The sequence below is a fragment of the Halichoerus grypus genome, chromosome 13 (assembly GCF_964656455.1).
Source record: "Halichoerus grypus chromosome 13, mHalGry1.hap1.1, whole genome shotgun sequence".
Lineage (NCBI taxonomy): Eukaryota > Metazoa > Chordata > Mammalia > Carnivora > Phocidae > Halichoerus > Halichoerus grypus.
The window spans coordinates 94106988-94129424 of NC_135724.1; the positions used below are offsets into that span (position 1 = coordinate 94106988).

At 60.0% G+C, this 22437-nt stretch overlaps 1 protein-coding gene across 2 annotated transcripts in view; it reads left to right on the forward strand.

Moving 5' to 3' along the window:
- ADGRD1 (adhesion G protein-coupled receptor D1) overlaps positions 1 to 9587 on the forward strand; it is a 125766-nt gene extending 116179 nt beyond the window's left edge. For both annotated transcript variants that reach the window (XM_036106521.2, XM_036106522.2), the window contains 5 exons: positions 119 to 210; positions 3617 to 3743; positions 4958 to 4999; positions 6253 to 6345; positions 7550 to 9587. In XM_036106521.2, the coding sequence (XP_035962414.1) occupies positions 119 to 210; positions 3617 to 3743; positions 4958 to 4999; positions 6253 to 6345; positions 7550 to 7645 (450 nt within the window). In that variant the 3' untranslated portion in view covers positions 7646 to 9587. The remainder of the gene's footprint in view (positions 1 to 118; positions 211 to 3616; positions 3744 to 4957; positions 5000 to 6252; positions 6346 to 7549) is intronic.
- The last annotated feature ends 12850 nt before the right edge of the window (positions 9588 to 22437 follow it).

The window sequence follows — 22437 nt, forward strand, 5'->3', positions numbered from 1 at the left end:
AGAGACGCCACCTGCTCACTCGGAGCCCTGGGCGCGGGATGGGCGGCTGCCGGGTGGGATCAGGGCTCTGCAGCTGCGGCCGTGGCCCTCACTGTGTCCTGATCCTCCCCTTGTGCAGGTCAATGTCGGCATCCTCGTTGCTGTGACCAGGGTCATTTCACAGATCAGCGCCGACAACTACAAGATACACGGGGACCCCAGCGCCTTCAAGTAAGTTGGACTCTGGGCCATCAGAGGTGGTCCTGCCTGCACAGAGCCGCTTGGGGGTAGTGGGGTGGGGGTCACTGGGGAGCCCGGGACTCAAGTCCTTGCTTGGCTGTTAGTCACCACCTCTGACCAGGACCAGCCCTTTACCAGGCTTGCTGCCCCATTCATAAAGCAGGGGGTCTACTAGATGCCATCTGGGGGCTGCTCCATCGCTGGGGTGAGAGGCCACTTGCAGGACCGAAGGAGGAAGATTCTAGATTTGGTCCTGTCTCAGCCCCTGCTATTAGCCCCCTCCGTGCCTTGCTCTCCTGTCTGTAAAGGGCTGTCATGAGGAGGAACCTCCTCGGGGTAGAACTTCCCGAGGTGCTCCAGGGCCGGCCCCCTGGGGAGGGACTCCCCCCACGCTCCCTGCCCTCGAGGGGTCCTGACCCCATACCAGTGAGGGCTGCACTGACTGCAAGTGACAGAAGACCCAACACAAACTGGCTGAAGGAAAGGGGGTTGATCCACACAGGGATCCACAGAGCCCAGGAGGGAGTCTCGAATTGCTTAATCCAGGGGACCCAGCTCCTCCTGCATCCTTCATCCCTGTGTCCCCCGTCGGCTTCCTGCTCAGATGGACCTGCCTCCTGGTGACACGGGAAGACCCTCCATCCCGTCTGTTCAGACAGAGGTCCTGAGCCTGGAGCCCGGGGCTCCGGTCGAGTCACATGCCCACCCCGGAACCAGTCACAGCAGAATGGAAGTGACCAGTTCACCCAGGCCTGAGTCCCACGGTCTGTCCTGGCTCTGGGGTGCACTCAGCACCCCCAAACCACAGGCCAGGAAGTGGGGGAGGTGGCTCCTCACAGGGAACTTGAGGGCCGCTGTGAACATTTAGGACAGGGACAGTAGGCAGCTAAGTTACTTTAGCTACACTATATCTTTTCCGATCTGAGAGCAAAAGCAGTAAATACGTCAGCAGCAAATCGATAAGACAGTTATCCTGTGATGAATTCCCAACACCGTGAATGGGGCTGACAGGCAGCTCTGGCCCTCGGGGGGTTTCTCAGTCTCCGGACACCTTCGAGGGCAGCACCGTGGGGGCAGGAAGGGCCTCCCGGGTCAGGGAGCACGTCCGTTCTTCTTCCCTGGCGGGAGGAGGCAGGGGCTGGCCCTGTGGGGCTGGCCTGTCCCCGCCCCGCGGTGGCCTGGCCAAGGAGGACCCTGTCCCTCCCTCCCTGCAGCCGGGCTCAGGACCAGCCAGTGTCCCCAGCCCTGTCTCCAGCAGAAGGCCTGGCTCCACTGTCTGAGCCCGACCCCACCGGGACCGCGGCTCTCACTGCCCAGGGCAGCCGCAAGCTCACCCCACACCGTGCGCCCCGTCGTCCCCTGTCACGGCCCCCGGGAAGCAGCCTCCCTCCCTCCACCCCTGCATCTCTGCTCCCTGAGTGGAGGCTGGCCCGGGGTCAGGGACTGGGCATGGGGAGCACATTTCCGAGTCTCTGCAGAACCTCGGCTGCTGGCCCGACCGCTGAGGCCTCCCGTGTCCTGCACCCAAAGGCCCAGGGTCGCGCTCCTCCCGGGAGAGCTCAGGCGGCGTCTCTGGACAGACGTGCGGCTCTGCGGTGTGACCCGGCTGCGTGACCGGTGCTGGGGCTTCTGTCCTCCAGCGGCCGAGCCTGGCTCCGTGGGGCCCTCTCACTGTCTTCTGGGGTCCCCCGTGTGGCCCGGTCCCCCCGGGCTCCAGACCAGGCAGGGGGTCGGCACCTGCAGCATCCTTGGTCGGCTTCTGGGCTCGTTCCTCCTCCCCGTCCCTCGGTTTCAATGTGGCCGTTTCCTCTGGGGGAACAACTGCACACTCAGTGACCAACAGGACGACGTGCTTCCTTAGGAGCCTGAAGGGGCTTCCGCGTCCTCCTCAGTCTTTGTTTCCTGGGGGAGTCCAGACTCCCCGGAGAGGAGCAGGGAACATTCCGTTTTCACAAGTGAGATCCAGGCTCCTGGGGGCAGGGGTGAGGCTGAGGACCACGAGGACCCCCACCCCGCGAGCTGTGGGAGGACGGGGAGGAGGCTCATGTGGACTGAGCCCCACGCAGGGCCGGCCCGGGGAGCAGCGGGATGAGGTGCGTCCACCTGCCCAGGGCCTCTTCCCGGTGCAGGGACCTGCTCCTTCTGTGTGTGACGAGGGGACCCCGACAGCTCTGGCCGCGTTAAGAAGAGGCCTCGGAGACCTCCAGCTGGACACGTCTTCCCCAAGATCGTCTGTTCCGATGCTTCAGTGTTTAAGAAAAAACAGCATGATTTGAGACCCATTTCTCGAGATGGCTCTTTTCCCATATGGATTTTCCAGGATGTAAAGATGAAGCTACATAGTCCATGATGCTTTGTTTCCCAGATTTGGGTGTTTTGACTGTATTGACTTTAGGAATACGTGGGGCTGCCACTCCCCGGGCAGCTGATCTGTGAGCAGCATTCTCTGGTTTTCGGGGTTTGTGGCCAGAAGCTGCCGGGGCCGGGGTCCTGGGTGTCGCACCAGGAAGCTCAGCGTGGCCGTGTGCACCTCCTCCCAGAGATGCTGGATGCGTGCACGCTGGTCGGTCTGTCCCTCATTCACTCGCTCGCTCATTCCTCATTCAGCAGTCAGCTCCTGAGAGCCCGCTGGGCCCTGGTGCTTTGCTGCACTTAGGGGGTGCTGCGGTGCAGCCCCCGCCCAGCCGTGGGAGCTCGTGGTCTCACGAGGGAGGCAGGTGTGTCCGTGCGCCCAGTGCTGAGCGCAGCGCACCTCTCTCTGCAGGCCTCCTCTGAAGCCCGGGTGCACAAGCTCCGTGTGCAGAGCCGAGCTGCTTCAGAAGTCAGGGTAGACTGCGAGGTCTGTCAGAAACGGCTTGGAGCCCGGCGACCACGTGGGCTTGGCCTCGTTCGCTCGGCTGGCCCTCACTGGGGGCTGGCTGGGCGTTAGCTCTGCTCTGGGCTTGCACACACAGCAGGGACCACACTCCACGGAACCCACATTCTGAGAAGCAGCCTGTGAGGCTGGTTCTGAGCATGCGTCCTACCCTGCTGGGCCCACACCGGAGCCCTGGCTCTGCTGTCCTCCGTGGGTGCCTGGGGTCAGCGTTTCCATCCAGCGCTGGGGCCGGCTGGATCCGGGTGATCAGCTGAGGGTGCCCAGAGGGCGTGATGGCTGCTGGGCGCCCAGTGCCAGCAGCAGGAGCGCGGGGGCAGGGCTGCTGGCTCGGCCAGGGACCCTGGCTCAGGTCCCAAGCGGCCCACTCCTCACCCAGGGTTCCCTGCAGGATGGAGACCAGGTCCGGGCCCAGCAGGGCTGTGTCTGCTCCCTTTCAGAGGCCTCACATTGAGAGGGCAGTCCCCTAGACCCACCTCACCTGCCTGTCCCTCAGAGTGGCCATCTCCACTTCTCTTTCAGGTTGACGGCAAAAGCCGTGGCCGTGTTGCTGCCCATCCTGGGAACCTCGTGGGTCTTTGGTGTGCTTGCTGTCAACAGCCAGGCCTTGGCCTTCCAGTACATATTTGCCATCCTCAACTCCTTACAGGTGAGCGCTGTGGGACTGCCAGGCAGGCTGTCAGCTTACGAGCGGGTGTGTGGAGCAGGTTGCCACCCGGGCAGGACAGAGACCCCCCTCTGTTCCTGCCGCACGGGCATGCCCGAGGTCCGAAGACAGGTGCCGACGGGGCACGCACCAGCGTCTGTGCCCACGGGGCCTGCAGGGCCACCCCCGTTTGCAGCGGGGCTGCCTCATCACGCTGGCCGGTACCGGCAGGAGGCTCCCTGGGGCCTGAAAGGGAAGACAGTCGCATGTGTGCGGCCCTGGAGAGGGAGCCGGGCGCAGAGGGATGCTGATGGAGTGCTCCTCAGGTCTGGGTCATGGAGGGGCCGGGAAGGGGCAGCAGCCTGGGAACCAGAGACTTGGGGTGCTCAGAGCCTGCGTCCCCAAACCCACACCCCCCCAAGAAAGGGTGGAAGTGAGTGCCTACCACCACCCACAGCCACACAGCTGAGCCACGGCTGAACCCTGGTGGGTGTGAGCACGGCCCACCCGTGCAGCCCTGGCTGCGGTCTGGGTCCTCCTGAGCAGACTGCATCTTACGGAGGCGTGTCGGGCTTCTAACTTGTAATCAGCTGCACGCGTTGTTTCGCTCTGGTGGTTTACAGAAAAATGTGATCCGTTGTCCTGGCCACAGCCCTTACACGCCCTGGGTCCCGGGGTACCTCACTTACCTTCTCTGCGTTCCAGTTCCTCCTCCATAAAATGGGAACAGTAACTGGACCCACGTCTGGGCAGCTTCGGCAGTAACTGAGATAAACCACGGGAGGGGCTGCCTAGCACTGGACGCACCGAAGCCGTCTGCAGAGTTCTGGGGACGTCTTCATTCTCGTGCCCAGTCCACTGTTGTTATCATGCTGTCTGAGAGGAGGACGCCAAGGCTCAGTTTAGTTGACTGACGTCCTCTCCTTGTCCATCCCCCGCGTTTTCCTCATTCCTGGGTCTGTCCTGTCTGGGAATCTGCCTGTCTTTGTACCTTTGCCCCAACACCATAGTAGGTCACAGTGGTGCCTGCCCCTAGGCTAGATTTCACCGAGGGATCAAGGACCCCCTCCATCCTCAGGGGCTCCAGACCATAGGATTGTCCCCCAGCTCACCTGCAGGCTTCCCAGGAGTGAGCCACACCAGTGGCCTTGGGAGGGAGCCTCGGAAAGTGCCGTGACAAAATGCGAGGCCTAATCCTGTGTTCTCTTCCTCCCCAGGGGTTCTTCATCTTCCTTTTCCATTGTCTCCTGAATTCAGAGGTACGTCTGTTCTACTTCCTGAAAACGCGAAGCGGTGTTTTCATTTCTGAAAGGGCACAGGGCGCAGGAACAGTCTTGCCCCTTGGGCTGGTGTCCGGGAGCGTAAACCTGAATAGGCTTTGGTAGTGGCGACAGGTTGTGTGCAGTGGGGGTGCTTTCTGTCAGCCCTTCTCTTGCATCCTGGTCGCTGAGCAACATCCAGGAGCCCCTTCCTGGCATCTCACAGGCCCTGCTGGCTCTGTGGAGGACCAGGGCGATGGAGACAGTGTGGGGCAGCTGACCTGCAGAATCTAGGCCTGCTTGCTTGCTGTCTGGCACATTAGGGAGAGATGTCCTTCCAGCAGTCCTCCCCAAAGGCATGAAGAAGCTGTCTGGGGCATAAGAAGGAGGTCTCCTGACTATAGGGTTTAGGGGGGACTGTGTCACATGCCCTCCACGGGCACTGGGGCAGCTGGAGTGGGCTCATTCTCAAGTGCAGTCTGGGCATTGACCTGCCATGCACTTGGCCATGGGGAGGGTGGAGGCTGCTCCAGACCCCGTTCCCTGAGACCCATACTTACGCTTACATCGTGGGCTTGACATCTGAGACCCCACCAGGCTCGGTCATGGGGAGCTACCTCTGAAGTGGTGAGTGGGAACAGACGGAGAGGTACCCCCCATCTGTGCTGTTTCTGCGGAGGGTCTGTTCGTACAGAGATATAGGTCAGGCAGGAGGGAAGGGATGCTGCGGGCGGGGGGTGGGGGGGCAGGGTGAGTCGCTGAAGATGATGGTGACCAGTGGCGGAGGGGTCACATGATTGTCAAGCCAGGGAGCAGCCGAGCAGGGCCCAAAACTATGGTCCACAAGATGGGAAGGGGACGTGGCCTTGAGCCATGCATGGCCCACCCCATGTTTGCATTTGTTCACTTTCTTCCCCATTGTTTCTGCTGCTGGTCACACTCTGCCCCCTCCACCATTCCTTGTTGAGCATGTCCGGTGCCCTGTCCAGAACTGGCACGAGGCCAGCAGGGGCCACACCAGATCCAGCTTTCTCCCTCCACAGGCCCTGGTACGGTGGTGGGGACAGTCTGCACCTGCCGAATGAGGCAGTGAGTCTGGATATGATGCTTCCAAATCCTGCCCATACCCTGCAGTTGGTATTCTGGGACTTTATTTCGGCACAAAACCTGGGGTCCTTTGAGAACGACCTCTCATTGTTGCTGTTTCCACCACTGAAATTGCTTCTAACCAGCCCTCTGTTCTGCCTTCAAAGGTGAGGGCTGCCTTCAAACATAAAACCAAGGTCTGGACCCTCACGAGTAGCTCCACCCGCAACACTAACGCGAAGCCCTTCAGCTCCGATGTCGTGAGTGCCCTGCAGTGTCTTGTCTGCATCCGCTGCTCTCGCTCCGATCCTGCCCTGCGTGCCCGCACCCTTACCCTCATGGGCCCGCGGGCTCTTGTCTTCTGTCCTTGTCACCTGGAAAGCCAGAGTGGCTTCCAGCTTTGCTGAGGTGCACCAGGCCTCTGCCCTCCTGGGCCTCCTAAACCCAGAGCGCCCAGTGCGCCTCTCCTTGCTTCCCTGCGCCTGACCTTGGCAGGCAGCTAGCTGCCCCGCTCGGGCTGGTGGTCGTGAGGCTCGGGTGCTGGTGGTTCCCGCCCAGCCCTTTCACGGTTGATGTGGCCGGCAGACGGCCTGTGCTCTGTGGTGACGTTATGCCCACGGCAGGGTCCTCTGTCCTGTGGTTTCCCACGACCTCCTGCCCACTTCCCAGGGGCACGACTTCCATGTTGACTTAGGAGGATGGAAGGATCAGTTCACCAGGAGACAGACCCTGGGCATGTTGCTGGTGTCCCGGGGAGGCATGAACGTCACTAAACCCTATAGTCAGGGAGCTCCTCCCCTGCAGGGGTCTCTTCCCTCTGCAGACACCCGAGAACGGGGGTCTTGGTGCTCAGGGATCTCGACAAGCCTGTCATCTCCACACCGGGCTTGGTTCGCCCTCCTGCGGGAAGTGCAGACACAAGCAGGACCCCCAGGTGCCTGGGCCAGATGACGCGTGTTCTCATGGCGCCTGCCTCTTGCATGAGCCCAGGGCCTGGCTCAGGGGTCCTCCCCTCAGGAGGAACTTCCCGGGCAGTGTGGAGTAACGGCGCCCCTGGTGCCGTGTTGAGCCACGGCCACCACCCGCATGTTCTGTTTACTGATGCGCGTGTGGCTCTCTCGCGCCTCCCACGGGCGGGTACACCTGGGAGCCAGGATCTGGTGAGCACTGTGCGCTCCTGTGACCCCAGAGCCTGCGGCAGGGGCGGGCTGAGCGCGGTGAGTGCACGGGGGTGAGTGCTCCGACGGGCAGGGGGCTCGAGTGAACGCGTGCAGGAACGCCTGCGCACAGCAGCTCGCGGAAGTGACGGGGGAGGGCGCCAGTGCAGAGACGGGGAGCAGGGGGCCCTGCTGGGGTGGAGGGGAGCCTCACGCAGCTTTCTGGCCCAGCGCTTCTGCACTCCCTGGGGCCTGGTTTCCCATCTGGGGACCGAGTCTTCACAGCTCACTCCTCTGTGATTTGCAGATGAATGGGACCCGGCCAGGCACCGTGTCCACCAAGCTCAGCCCCTGGGACAAGAGCAGCCATTCTGCCCACCACGTGGACCTGTCCACCGTGTGAGCAGGGAGGCCGCTGACTGGCCATCTTGCTGCTCAGAACACACCCCGCAAACTAAACACAAGAAACACTCTGCCTTCACCGTGGGACCCTCTCCTTGTTGCTGTCTGGATGTGGGGATCCTGGCCCCGTGACAGGCTTCCTCACCCCTGACCCTCCCGTGTGACAGAGCCCACTGCTGGGCCCGAAGCCTGATGCACGGTCGTGGGCGGCCCTCCCGGCTCTGGTCCTCCCGTGGCCAAGTGACTGTCCCCCGGGGCACCTGCCATGGGCACACAGGACCCTGGGGCTGCAGTACGAGGAGGGCAAGTTAGTCTGGGCGCCGTGATGGGCACTTGGGACCAGAGGGGCCAGGTCCTGTGGGGGAGGTGAGGGCCCCCAGGAACCCCCGAGGGTCAGGCGGAGGCAGACGGGTGTGTGAGGAGGTGAAGAATGTCCTCAACCTGCTGAATCAGCCGTCACAAGCTCTGAGAAGAGGGGCCCTGTGCAGGCTGGTGCCCCGCGGGCCACGCTTGCCTTCCAGTGCGGGGGCTTTGGGCTGTGGGCGCTGACCGCTCAGGCCTGGCCGCAGGTGAATGCCCCTTCTGGGGGAGGAGGGGGGTGGGCCCGCTGCGGGGAGAGCCCCCAGCCGCCCCCCCCCGAGTGCTCTCTCCACACTCACGGTCCACCTCGTCCCGGCCCCCCTGCGAGCACCTGAGCCCTCCCTCGTCCCGGCGGCCCCGCAGGGGTTTCCCACGGCCTCACTTCCCTGGAGCTTCCTGTTGGTCACCTGCAGACACCTTCTGTGTCTCACGGGCAGATGCCCGTGGAGGGGAGCGAGCGCGTTCCGTGTGGCCGCAGAGGCCGACTGCCGTCGGCAGGGCTGCTCGCGCCACGGGCCTGGGGAGGGTGGCCTGACGGCTGTGTCTTCCAGTTGCTGTTGGTTTGTGAGCTGGGGCTGGGTGCCCTAGGAAATGGGGTGGCCGTTACCGCTGTGTGTGTGGGCAGGGTCCTTGGGACACCAGGGCCTGTGACCTTAGAAGCGCCCCCAGTGCCATTGACTATGGACACACAGGCTGGGAGAGCTCAGACCGGGGCGTCCGCGGTGACGGTGTGTGTGAGCATGTGGCTCAGAGGGTCAGACCTGTAGCCGATACTGGAGAATCTTCTGTAAGCTGTGACCGCGGTGGCACCAAGCCCTGCTCGCCCCACATGCCCGCCCGTTCTCGGGGGGCCTTCCCTCCGTGGTTCTGCGTGCCCTCCCCCTCCTGCTCAGGTGCCACCCCGATCACTCACTCACCCACAGGCATGTCCTGCATGGGGAGGGGTCTGACCGAGAGCCACGGTTCTTGCATCCCCGCGAGGCCCCGGGGCCAGCAGCCGACCCAGCATGGGTGACAGCGGCAGTTTCCTCTGTGTGGCCCCCGGGGCCGGGCGGGGGGCTGGAGCGCTGCCGAGACCCCGTGTGCGTAGTGAAAAGCCCGAGTGTGCCCAGCCCCTGCCCAGGCTTCCTCATGATTCCGGAAACCAGACCACTTGTAACTGGGCTTTGGATCCTCGTCATGCCCACAAGCACCTAGAAGTGAGAACACTGTATTCCTGAGATCTACGCTTGGAGTTTCGTCTCTTCCGTCTCTGGTGAAGCAAATCGAGTAAGAACTGTCTTTCCTTTAGGAGGAATCCTGTGTTTTACGCTCAGCATATTCACTCTACGTAGCTAATATATCAAGGGAAGTAATGAACAAACTTTTTATTTCTAATGAAGGAAAGCAGTGCACTTTATTTATAGGCTATAGACTTTGGCTTCTGCTTTGTTATCTACACATAATTTGGCCAAAGATGATAAATTGGAAAGAATCGTGTGTTTAGAGTAGTTCACAGCACAGGAAAAATGATGAATGCCACTAAGTAGTGAAAACATGTTGTGATTTTTTATGAAATAAACTCTCAATGTCCTTAAGATGAAGTGTGGTCCTAAAGTTTTTTGCTTATAGGAGGTGAGCGGGATGGAGTCTCAAGACAAAAATCTGTGGAGAAACGCACATGGGTGACATCCCGCCCTGGGATTCAGACATTTACCTACTGGGTACCTGGCATATCCTAGCTCTGGGGACACCGTGGTGGACGACACCCCGGCTCTCGGGAGCCTCCCTCCCCGGGCAGGGCGGCAGGGGGCGAGCACCAGCCCCTGGGCCTGGGGAGGGAGGATGGAGAGGGGGTCTGCTCAGGCCTGTGTCCCCCTGCGTAGGTGTGTGGCGTGCGGGAACCTCCGTCGGCACCAGCCGCCCGGCCCTGCGCACGGCTCTCCCACACGGCTCTTGCGTCCCTGCAAACAGGCGGACGCGCCTTCCTTGTCCTCATCGTGTGCCCCCTGCTGCCGCCCGCATGCAGACTTCTCTTCTCAACCACTTTCCGAGTTGCTACATGTTGTTCGTGATTCTCCTTGTAGCGGATGAGCGTAAAACATTGAGTTGTGTGCCATGTTTTACCAAGCCCGTGAATTGTCTTATAAGGAGGTGATTTCCATGCTTGTGTGTTACATGCAGCACGTACGTGTTTTCTGGGTACGCCTGTTACGTTACTCTTCTGATGTATTTTGTATCCACATGTACGAGGCAGCGGGATCGATAGACACTGATGTCTTTGATGTCTTTCTGCTTATGGCTTTTTTCCCCATGTTATTTTCCAGGTTAAAATTTCAAATTGGTTTTCTGCATCGAAAAGGAAGTAATCCCAGGGCTCCTGAAACATTTTGCCCGTTGTTTACCAACAGTTGTGGGGTCAGTGCTCACTGCCCCTGAGAGATGACGGATATGTTACCAGCAGGGAGTGTTTGCTGTCCGTATTCCTGGTGTCAGCTCAGTGTGTGTGAGCCGGCCCTCATCTGCGTCTCTGATCCCTGCGGGGCTGCACGGGTCTCTGTGCGTCCGCCTCCTTTCCTTTCTCTCAGAAGGGGGCTGGCAATTCTGGATGTCCAGGGGGATAAAACGTGTCCTTCCGGTGGGCTCTCACCTGTGCGCCCGGAGCGCCTCTCGATTCCGTGCTCCTGTGGTTGGTGTGGAGTGTGTGTGGACACGTCCCCGAGCTGCAGCAGGATGGCCGTGGGTCAGAGGCCTCCTGCTCTCAGACTGACCGCACAGCCCACGCTTACGGCCCACGAAAATGCCTCGGCACTGCTCCGGGCGTTCCGTCCGTCCGTCTGCAGTGTGGTTCCTGCTCGCTCCTCCTGCCACGTGGGGGAGGCAGGTGCAGACAGGTGGGGTGCTTGGGTGGGTGGCTCCACGGTGGGTCACATGGCCACCTGGAGGGGCCCTGATGCCTCCCAGTCCCCACCTCCTCCCGCCGGAGCCCCCCCAGCTTTGCAGCCCCTGCACACCTTGCCGTCCACACACACGCGTCCTTATCTTCCTGGGGGCAAATAGGCCTTTACGCGTTTGGGGAATTTGGCTATGAGGGCTGGGGCCAGGGGAGGTAGGCGTGCTCTCTTCACATCATGGGCCCAATTCCTGCTTTTATTATTTTTTTAAGGATTTTATTTGACAGAGAGACAGCGAGAGAGGGAACACAAGCAGGGGGAGTGGGAGAGGGAGAAGCAGGCTTCCCGCCGAGCAGGGAGCCCGATGCGGGGCTCGATCCCAGGACCCTGGGATCATGACCTGAGCCGAAGGCAGACGCTCAACGACTGAGCCACCCAGGCGCCCCGATCCCTACTTTTAGATAAAGATTTAGTTCGTTTATTTTTATTGGGAGGGAATCGATGCATAGCATTATCCTGGTTTAGGCGGACAACATGATGATCTGATGGTCGTGTACGTGGTGAAATGGTCCCCGCACTGAGCACGTCTGTCACCAGACATGGTTGCAGACAATGGGACATGGATTCAACGAGCGGCCACCATGCAGTCTGTTCCAGCTGGGACCTCCCTTGTTTTAGAACTGAATGTTTGTACCTCTTGACCCCCTTCACCCTTGCCCTGCGCCCGCCCGTCCCTGGCAGCCGCCGGTCTACTCTGCTTCCGCAGGTTGGGCCGGTTCCCATTCTCCATGTGAGTGAGGTGACGCAGTGTGTGTCCATCTCTGCCCAGCGCCCATCCGGTCCTTCCACGTTGTCCCAGACGGTCAGTGTGTCCACGCACCACACTTTCTTTCTTTATTCATCTGCTGATGTGGATTTCAGATCCTGCAGCCTTGCTGTAGGATTTGGGTGCCTTTTATTCTCTTCCTGCCTGACCCCCCGGCCAGGGCCCCCAGCTCCGTGCTGGACGGGACTGGGGACGGGCTCCCTGTCTCGCTCCTGATGTTTGAGACCGAGTTTTCACCCGTTCACTGTTGCGTGTGTTACCTGTGGGCCGGTCACAGGAGCACTTTGTTAGGTCGAGGGTTCTTTTTAGTCGTGCTGATAGTGACTTTTGGGAAATGCTGCTTCTGCGTCTGTCCAGATGCTCATTTGATTGTCCTCTTTCATTCTGCTGATGTGCGTGGCACGTGGTCTGCGTGTGTTGAGCCATCGGGGCGGGAATCGCAGCAATCAGGATGGACAACTGTTTCAATGAGTCAGTTGGCCAGCGTTCCGTTGAGAATTTCTGCCTCTGCGTTCACCGTTCACCGGGGGTAGCGGCCTGCCGTTTTCTTTACTCTGCTGCCCTTATCTGGCTTTGCTGTCAGGAACACGCAGGCCTGAAAGAAGCTTGGGAGGGGTCCCTCTTTTCAGTTTGTTGGGCGTTGGAGAAGGACGGGTGTTCATTTTTTTATATATTTGTACGCCCTCTCTCGACCCTGCTGAGCGCCGGCCCAGACGCGGGGGGTTTCTCTGCGGCCCACACAGGCCCCTGCTTTGTGCGCGTGCTCACCAGCCACCTTCCCACGCCTGTTCGTGCTGCTCTGGGGGGCGCACACGGGAACTGGCCATGGGCGGCAGAGTGAGGGGGCTCCGTGGGCCAGTTTGGGGACCGTGGCCCAGCTTCCCGATGGAGTCTGCAGCGTGCTTAGCAGCATCTGTGTCCTTCGGATGCGCTCCGAGAGCTGGGCAGCGTCCCCCCAGCTGCCGCCTGTCCCCCCCCAAGGCCCGACCTCGGTGCTCGATCGGGAGGAGTGGGTGTCTGGCAGCGTCCACGCAGCTGGGGCGGGGCTCTCACTTCCCCCCTGGGAGGAATCACGGGCCAGAGGTCTCCTGGTGCTGTGGGGAGGGACGTGGGTGCTGTGAGGCTGTCCCCTCGCCTTCCCGGCAGCCAAGTGCAGAGTCTGCTCCAGCTGTGAGCGAGGCGTGAGCCCCCGCTTCCTCGCCGGCTCCCCGACTCCACGAGAGCTGCCGTCCGTGGAGGACTGTCTACCTCAAACGTAAATATACGGTCCTGCTACAGTTGAGTTCTGTATACTGTGGGAGGTTTAGGTGGAGACCCTCGCGGCCGCCAGCAGCACTGCCGCTCCGTTCGGGGGCTGCCCCTTCACTGAGTTGTCCGTCCCTTTGTCCGCGGTCAGTTGACCCCGGTGTTTGTGAGGTTCTAGCTCTGGGACCTCCCCTCCGTCCGTTGATCTGTTTGTCTCTTCTCCTTCCGGCGCCGCACTATCTTGACTGTCGTAGCTTTGTGGTCTTGAAATCGGGAGCCGTGAGTCCCCACACGTGGCTTTTCTCCCTCAGTGTTGCGTTGGCTACTCCAGTTACTTTGTCTTTCCGTGTTTTAGGCTCAGTTTGTCAGCATCTGCAAAATCGCCTGCTGGGATACTGACTGGGACTGTGATGAATCTATAGATCAGTCCCGAACAATTGATTTTCTCACAGTATTGAATCTTTCAGCACGTGAATATGGAGTATCTCTCCATTTAATTACATCTTTGGAATTGCTATAATTGCATCTTTAAATGTTTGTTAGAATTCAGACTGATTGGCTTTCAGATTCAACATATATTTTAACTAATTTTTTAAGTAATTTCTTAAGCACGGGGAATCTTTCCTCAGCTGTATTTGGCCTGCTGATGAACCCGTCAGAGGCATTCTTCATTTCCCTCAAAGAGTGTTTGATTTCCAGCGTTCTGTGTTGCTTCTTTCTCTGGGTTCACATCCCTCTGCTTTCATTACCCATCTGTTCTCGCGCGTTGTCTACTTCTTCTGTTATAGCTCGTAACATACTCACCACAGTTATTTTAAATTCCCTGCCTGATGATTTCAACATCTGCGCACTATGTGAGTCTGGTTCCGATGCTTTTTTCTTCCTTGACTTTTGGGACGCCTCGCAACCTTGTTGTTGCTCAACGCTGACATGTTTGAGGTGGGTGTCAGGGACCGAGGTAAGCGGGAGGCCCGGTGAGGGTTTGTGCTAATCTGGCCGGGAGCTGGCCTGTGTTCGCTGCTCCCCGTGGCTGCTGGTGCCCGAGGCTTCCGGTTCCCCGTGGTCCTTGTTCTTGTCTTCGCTCCTGACGGCGGACTCTCCCTGGGCCACTCCCCAGAGAGGCTGCAGCTTGCAGCTCTGTCAGCCGTGAGCCACGGGACCGCTTGCCGCGCTGCTGACACGCGGGGCAGGGAACTGCCGTGATCTCATGATAAATCCTCATCTTTTACCGGGTCTGTGTCTGGGGTGGAGACCCTCCCAAATGTTTCTCCAGTGAGCAGGCATTTTCCCCTTTTTGGGGACCCAGGAAGACCAGGGGGCCTGGAAGGGATGCCCTCCCCTGGATAGGATAGAGCTCCGGCCTCGGGCCTGCCCTGCAGAGTAGGCAGTGATGAGGGCGTGGCGGGCGTAACCACGGCTCCTGGCGGCCCCCACGGTGCACCACGGCTGTGGGAAAGCGACCCCTTCGTTGCTCTGGAGACTCGCGGGACCGAGGAGGAGAAGCCAGCGTGCAGGCTCCCGGCAGCAGCACCCGGGGATCTGGTCCTCCCTCCTCGGGGCTTCAGTGCCACATTAACTCCCTTGAACTTGGACGTCACTGTGGAAAACAGGTGGCCGTGGGGGTGCACAGTCCCCGAATCATCCGAGGCTGAGTTGTCACCCTGGCGGAATGGAATCTGAAACAAATGGTCGGTTTCTCCACGTCTGCGTGTGGATGAGTCCCAGGTCCCTGACCGTGCAGTTGGAAGTTTTATTCTGTGGAGGAAGGAGCAGAGGTGGGGACTTAGTTCTCCACACACAGCAGCGTGGAGCCGGGGTCTCCACCACCCCTGCCCCCCGTCTGCCTTCCTGAGAGAACCTTGAGTTTTCTGGATGTCCCTCCCCCATGTGACTCGGGAGGGTGACCCCAGCCCCAGCTCAGGGGTCAGTCCTGATTGCTCTAAAGCAGGCTTTTTGGTCCCATTCTCCGTTCCAGGGCTTGGTTTACACACAGGCAGGGGAGGCCCCTCGGCCAGTGCCATTTGAGGGGACGCTGGCCCCTGCCCAGGAACCGTGGAAACTGGTGTGGCCCAGGGGAGCTGGCCAGGCCACGGCGAACCCCCAGCGATCGCAGCTACGGGAGGATGGACGTTGGCGGGGTCCCTGATGGCAGATGGAGCTGCTTCTGGACCAGTCCTGGAGCCACGGCTGGGAGGGAAGTTTCCTCCTTCCCTTGGACCAGAGAGACCAGGAGGCCCTGGTGTCCCTGAATGGCCGGAGGGGCCCCGTGTGCCTGCTGCCTCTTGTTTGGGGCTGGGGGCTGGGGGCAGGGGCTGTGAGGGCCAGCCCCGGGGGGAAGCCACCTGCTGCCCTCCTGTCTCCCCGGCCGACGTGGGACTCTTCCTCCCCGCCGGCGTCCTTACAGGAGAGTCAATCAAGAAGATTAATGGGCCTAATGGAGTCCAGATAAATGAGAGCATGGCCTGACCCTGCATGCTGGGTAGCCTGTTCACAGAATTGGGTATTCGGAGGCCTCCTCCGCTTCCGTCAGGTTGACAAGCTGTGTTTGTCACATTGCACACGGCTCGGTCCCTCTGTTCTCCCGGCTTCACAGATCTCCCGGGTTCTGAGAGATTGCTCCTCAGCGAGTCGACTGTCTCCTCTCCTGGTGGGTCCTCTGATGGACCCTGGGCGGGCTCTCTCCCTGTGGGGGCGGGGAGCACGGAGCACCCCGGACGCCCCTGCCTGGCTCTGCCGGGAGAAATCCTGTGCCTTCCCAGCACTCAGGCCAGGACGCGGGCTGCCGTGGTTTGTGGGAAGCCGCTCCGCAAGCTTGGGGTGGCCGGAGAAGGTGGGGAGCGTAGGGTCTGCTGCGGACGGCGGCCTGCCTGTCCCCCGCAGCTGGAATGTAGGGGTGAGTGCTGGAGCTCACGCAGCCCTCCTGGACATAAGGAGGAATCCGATATGGAGAAATTCCGAGACACGAGATAGAGCGGTGTCCTTCCTTTACGCCTGTGAACTGCCAAGCCAGCCCGGACCACACTTCTCCATGCTCGGCTTTTGGGAGAGAGAAGTCCCTTGTGTCTGGTGTGCCCTGCCGTGGATTGTGGTCTCCAGGGGCTCACAGCCGCCTCTCACCCTGGCCCGGGCAGCCCAGGCAGGTGCACGTCCAGCCCCTGCATGCTGTGCGGAGTGCAGATGGCCCCGGTGGTGGCTCAGCCCTGAGCCCCTCAGAGGGCAGCGTGCGCTGGGGCTGGGGCTGGGGCCACGGCAGGTGCTGATTCCTAGGGGTGGGCTGGGGCCTGCGATTCTGTGTCTGCGGCAGGCTCCCGGGGCATGTCGGGCTGCAGGTCCCCGAGCACACCGGGAGTAGCAGGGGCCCCGGCCCGGGTGCTCTCACCTCCTGCCCACCTCCTGCCTGCAAGAGCAACCCCCAGAGAAAAGCAACCCGCAGAGAGGATTTTCAGGCGGATGGGCCCGGCTCAGGGGAGGGCGGGCTCAGCAACGATCGTGGGTCCCGGCCGCTCCGTCACTCTTCTGCTCAAGGGACAGAGAGGTATTAGCTCTCCGCTCCCCGCCCCTGCTGCCAGCTTCACGCCCCCACACAGCCTTGCGCCTGTGACACAGGACGTGGGGCGTCGGCGGGTGATGCCTGTAAGCAGCCCAGGAAGGGTCCAGCGGATGCATGAAGAGTCGGGCAGGGGGCTTTCCGAGGTGCGGGGTTAAGATTGGCTTCAGTTGTCTTTCGGATGCGTGGCTGTGGGCGGGGGCTGAGGCACCACACTCACCCCCCGTGTGCCATCCTGGGACTGCCAGGCAGAGATGTCATGAGTCACTCCTTCGCAGGGCCTGTGGCTTCCCCGGGGAGCCCTCACAGCCCTCCCTCTGCATGGGGGCCAGCAGCAGCCAGGGTCCTGGAGCCAACTGAGATCCTGGGCAAAAGTGGTCGGGAGGGTCCTGGGTCAGTGGAAAGAGAAGTGTCGAGGGAGGAGACGTGGGAGGCAGGGCAGGCAGGGCCAGGTCACGGGCAGGGCGGGGGGGTGTTGCGCCGAGAGACGTGGGACGCGCAGCGGGCGACGGGGCCCGTCAGGGACGAAGCCTACGGCTGTAGCCTAAACACACGGGCAGCGCTGCCGCGGACACGTGGTTTCCACGACGGAAACCTCCCAAACCTCCCGGAATTGGGGCAACACCCACAAGGCCTTGTCCTGTCTGCACGCGTCCTCAGGAGCCCCAGCGCAGGGGGCTGTGTGTCCAGAACGTCTGTAGCCCGGACTCCAGATGCCCCGGGGCCTCACGAGGTCGGCCTTGGAGGTCAGAGAACTGCCCGCTTACTGTCGGTCAGCGGTGGGGAGTTCCAGTCTCTTCGGACGAGCCCCCCGCGCTCTCCCAGAGATAATCTCATGAGACGCCTCACGTCAGCCCACAGGACTTGGTGACAGGTTCCTCCTGGGACGAGACGTCAGCGGCTGGTCTCCACCTGATGGATCCCCTGCATGGCAGTTCCTTCGTGTCAGCGTGCTGTGGACTCGCGGGCGCGCGCTTCGAACCCAGGATAGGTCTGTGTGCCCCGGGCACCGTCCGCTCCCCTGCAGACGCGGGACCCGCCCCTGCTGGGAACCGCAGGGCTCCGGGGCGGGCACGGGGGGTCGAGGACCGCCACGGGCAGCGACAGGAGGGGGGAGGGCTGGCCAGTGGGTGCGGCCACGCGGGAGGCAGGGCAGAGCCGCTGGGGAGCGAAGGAAGTGGGGGACATTGCATCTGACCCTGGGGAGGTCGCCGGCGGCCTGGGAGGGGGCACTGGGCTGCTTTGTCAAACACAGCCTTTCCTGGGGCAGAGACCAAACTGGAGGACCAGCGGCTGGGCAGGACTTGGCCCGGTCAGCGCTTCAGCGGTTCGGACGAGGGGCTGGTGCTCAGCAATGGAGAAGACTCGTGGGCAGTTCTGATTTCTGGATGTTCTTGTGGCTCAGGCAGCCCTGGGCCATCCTGTGTGGCAGCCGTGGCCAGTGCTGGGCACATGGCCGGTGCTGGGCCGTGGACACCGCTTCAGGGGGCACCCTGCCACCAGCACCCCGTCCCCGCCCTGTCCACCGTGCCCCATAACCACCTGCCTGACGGTGTCCTGAGAAGCCAGCTTTGCATCCAGTCACTGAATGGACCTTTGGAAATTTGAGGCTGCTCCTGACCTTGAGAAGGTTTGAGCCCAGGTCAGAAGACGGGGACGGACAAGCAGTTCGGCAAATCACCGCCCAACATCCCGAAGGGAACCGGATTGGGAGACCTCGATCCACGTCCGTGGTGCGATGGCTGCAGAATGACGTCCCTGAGGAGGTCCACACCGGCCCCAGGGCGCGGGACTGTGTCAGCCTATGGGGAAACGGCGCTCCAGTGATCGGATGACCGGACAGATCTTGAGACGGGAAGGGTGGTTGGGATTACCTGTGTGGGTCCTTAAACTGGGAGGACCTTTCCCAGCTGGCCAGAGACCAGACGGGAGGACGAGGGCCGATGTGCAGTGTGAGAGGAGCTCGAAGTTGGAGCAGGGGGCCCTGAGCCAAGGCACTCACACGGCCCCTCAAGGGGGAAGGGCCCTCGGCCGACAGCCTGAAGGAAACAGGGAAGCAGTCCTACAACCACAGGAATTCTGCCTACAACCCGAATGAACGAGGAAGCGGACCCTGCCCTAGAGCCTCAGAGAGAAAGGCAGCCAGGCGATACAGTGATTTTAGCCCGGGGAGCCCATGTCAGACCTCTCGCCTGCAGAGCTGCGAGGGAAGACATTCGTGTCTAAGCCACTGACTTTGTGGGGATTCGTTAGGTCAGCATTGGGAAACAGAAGAGGGGAGGCTGGTTCTGGAAGGAGCAGAAGCCCACCTCCAGGGGCACAGACTGAGGCCAGGTGCGTGCCCGGGGCTGCAGCTGCTGCCTCCTGGGGAAGCTGGTCCAGCTCGGCAGAGGATAAAGTCAGAGCGGGGAGTGGAGGGGACACGGTGGTGTCCCGTTGTCTGGCGTCTGCTCCTCCTGAAGCTCATGCCGGTCTGCCTCCCGTAGTTGCTGGCCCACCCGACTCAGGTGGGATCCAGGTGGGACCAGATGGCGCACCCAACATGCGAGACTGAAGAGTCTGGAGGCATCCTCAGAGGTGCAGGCAAGTGAAGGGGACCCGCAGGAACACGGAAGCACCCCTGGGCCTCGCAAGAGTGGGCAGTCTTACCCTGGGCTTGTCTGAATGACGAGGGAGGAAGCAGGTTTTCTGGGAGCTGGGGAGAGCGGCTGTGGGCAGGATCTGTGACCTTAGAGAAATGCAGCCTCCGTCAGAGCCGCAGGCCAGGAGGACAGAAGCAGAAATGCCCCAGCCTCCCTCTCCTGCTGCCCTCCAGGCTCCTGCCAAGTACCCCCAGCTGGCTGAAGCCAACCAGGAGCTGAAGAGCTGCTTCCAGGCAGACTTGGGACCAGCCTCCCTGCACAGAGCAGGGCAGGGAAGAAGGAAGAGCGGAACAGGAGGGGCGCAGAGAACAACCAGCTCAGAACCCTTCTTCGTGGTCCTTGACCGACAAAGGCCCCTTGACCTCTGGCATTTGGAATTGTGTTTCTGTTGCCCGAAACCGGGAGTTCTGACTACTCAGTCTATTTCCATGACTCGCTACTGGACCACAGTCTGATCCAGGACTGGACCAGCCCAGAGCCTGGTATACGGTACGTGCGCAAGCACATCTATGGAATGGCTGGTTGGGTGGACAATAAAATCTCACGTAGACGCTACAGGGAACAAGACTCTGATGGATAATCCCTGCCCGGGTTTATGACCTTCTACCCCGTCCTTAGGTGAGAAAAGCGTCTTTGTCACGTTCTGCTGTCCCAGAGCGAGGGAGAGGTTGGGCCGGCAGTCACAGAGCCTCTCCTTTGCAGAGACTACGGCCCAGCAGGGCACTGAGCTCTTAGTGGTTCGTCAATGACTATTTTACACGAAAGAAGAAAAGGGCATGAGTGACTGCTTCCGTGTCCATTGCAAACCATGTGCGCCTCCTACAGAATTGCCCCTGATGCTAGGACTTCAGAAGGGCGGCTTCTTGGGAGTGTCATGACACAGTGGCCCCTCGTTCCATGATCCCACTCCTCACTAACCAGACTAGACATCTAGACACGAGCCAGCCTCAGGCCCTGGCCACCAGGCCCCCATCTGCCTAGCAGACAAACCCACCCCTTTGAGCACACGCTCAGCCTGGCCGTGTTCCTCCTAACACGGCGGGGCTTGGTGCCTGCGTCCTGCTGGAGAAGCGCTGCTGGGAGCTGGAAAGGGACAGGCCAATCAGTTGGGTTTCAGGGTAAAAGCTGGGAGAAACGCTGAGTTCCTGGCAGGTGGCCCTGATTCTCGGGGGAAAGTGTACAACTGTGTCCTGAAGGGAGTATTGATTGCTCTGATTGAGCCTGGAGTCTGGAGTGTGTGTGATCAAGGTCTGCTGAGCCTCGCCCGATCTTCGCGGCAGTTCCCGCAGCAGAGCGAGTGTGTTTGCTGTGGGAAATTCTCCATGCCTGGACAGCCTGTGACCCAGTCTCCCACCCCCACCCCCACCTCTGTGCAGGGGCAGCCGTGTTGTCGGCCCCATTCCCTCTCCCCTGTGCTCTTTGCATAGGAAGGATGCTTCTGCTGGAGGAAGACACAGGATTTATCCCAGCACATTTCAGCGGGAACCTGCCTGGCATGCTCTCTCCCTTGTGCATTAAGCAAGATGGTTTGAGCTCCACGCAGAACTCAAAGCTGAGCTCGGCTCAGGACGGATTCCAAGAGCTGCTGAGTGCTGGGCATCTCCCTGGGAGGACATGTGGTCAGCCTGGCCGTGCTCCTGAAACCACAGATCCTGGGACTGCTCCCCCCACCATGCTTTCCTCTGGAGCGTGAGCTGGCCCAGGCGGGGGGCTGTGGGGAAAACACAGGGAGGCTCAGAGGTGGTACCTGGATAACTAGGGAATATCTCATTCCAGGCCCCCCCAGGTGCAAGAGACAGAAAACCCAATGCCAACGAGCCTCAATAAGAGATTGACCGACTCCGCTAACTGGGCAGAGTGAACAAAATCAGGGAACGCTGGATCAGGACTGCAAAACCCAATGTCAAGATCCTGTTTTCTCTGTCCATCCTGAGGTTCCATCTTCTTTGTACTGGTTAATATAACCCCAGCTCCTCCCTGAAGGTGGCTGCTGCACTGGTTTTTTTTTTAATTGTTATGTTAATCCCCATACATTACATCATTAGTTTTAGATGTAGTGTTCCATGACTCATTGTTTGTGCATAACACCCAGTGCTCCATGCAGAACGTGCCCTCCTCAATACCCATCACCAGGCTAACCCATCCTCCCACCCCCCTCCCCTCTAGAACCCTCAGTTTGTTTTTCAGAGTCCATAGTCTCTCATGGTTCGTCTCCCCCTCCGATTTCCCCCCTTCATTCTTCCCCTCCTGCTTTTTTTTTTCCTTAACATATAATGTATTATTTGTCTCAGAGGTACAGATCTGTGATTCAACAGTCTTGCACAATTCACAGCACTCACCATAGCACATACCCTCCCCAGTGTCCATCACCCAGTCACCCCATCCCTCCCACCCCCCACCACTCCAGCAACCCTCAGTTTGTTTTCTGAGATTAAGAATTCCTCATATCAGTGAGGTCATATGATACATGTCTTTCTCTGATTGACTTATTTCGCTCAGCATAATACCCTCCAGTTCCATCCACGTCGTTGCAAATGGCAAGATCTCATTCCTTTTGATGGCTGCATAATATTCCATTGTATATATATACCACATCTTCTCTATCCATTCATCTGTCGATGGACATCTGGGCTCTTTCCACAGTTTGGCTACTGTGGACATTGCTGCTATAAACATCAGGGTGCACGTACCCCTTCGGATCCCTACTTTTGTATCTTTGGGGTAAATACCCAGTAGTGCAATTGCTGGGTCACATGGTAGCTCTATTTTCAACTTTTTGAGGAACCTCCATACTGTTTTCCAGAGTGGTTGTACCAGCTGCTGTACTGGTTTAACGACAGCCCCTGTACTAGTTTATGTAACGACGGCCCCTGTACTAGTTTATGTAACGACGGCCCCTGTACTAGTTTATGTGACCACAGCCCCTGTACTAGTTTATGTGACCACAGCCCTGTACTAGTTTATGTGACCACAGCCCCTGTACTGGTTTATGTGACCACAGCCCCTGTACTAGTTTATGTGACCACAGCCCTGTACTAGTTTATGTAACGACGGCCCCTGTACTAGTTTATGTAACGACGGCCCCTGTACTAGTTTATGTGACCACAGCCCCTGTACTGGTTTATGTGACCACAGCCCCTGTACTAGTTTATAGAAAGGTAGCCCCGGTATTTGTGCTTGAGGCATGCCTGTTAGTGAGCTTCCCTGGTTTCTCTCTGCTTCATCTGCCTTCCCTGATGGGTCTCAGGGAGCAACTCAAGAGGGGAGAGAAGGTTTTTCCTGCCCCACGTGAGCAAGGAA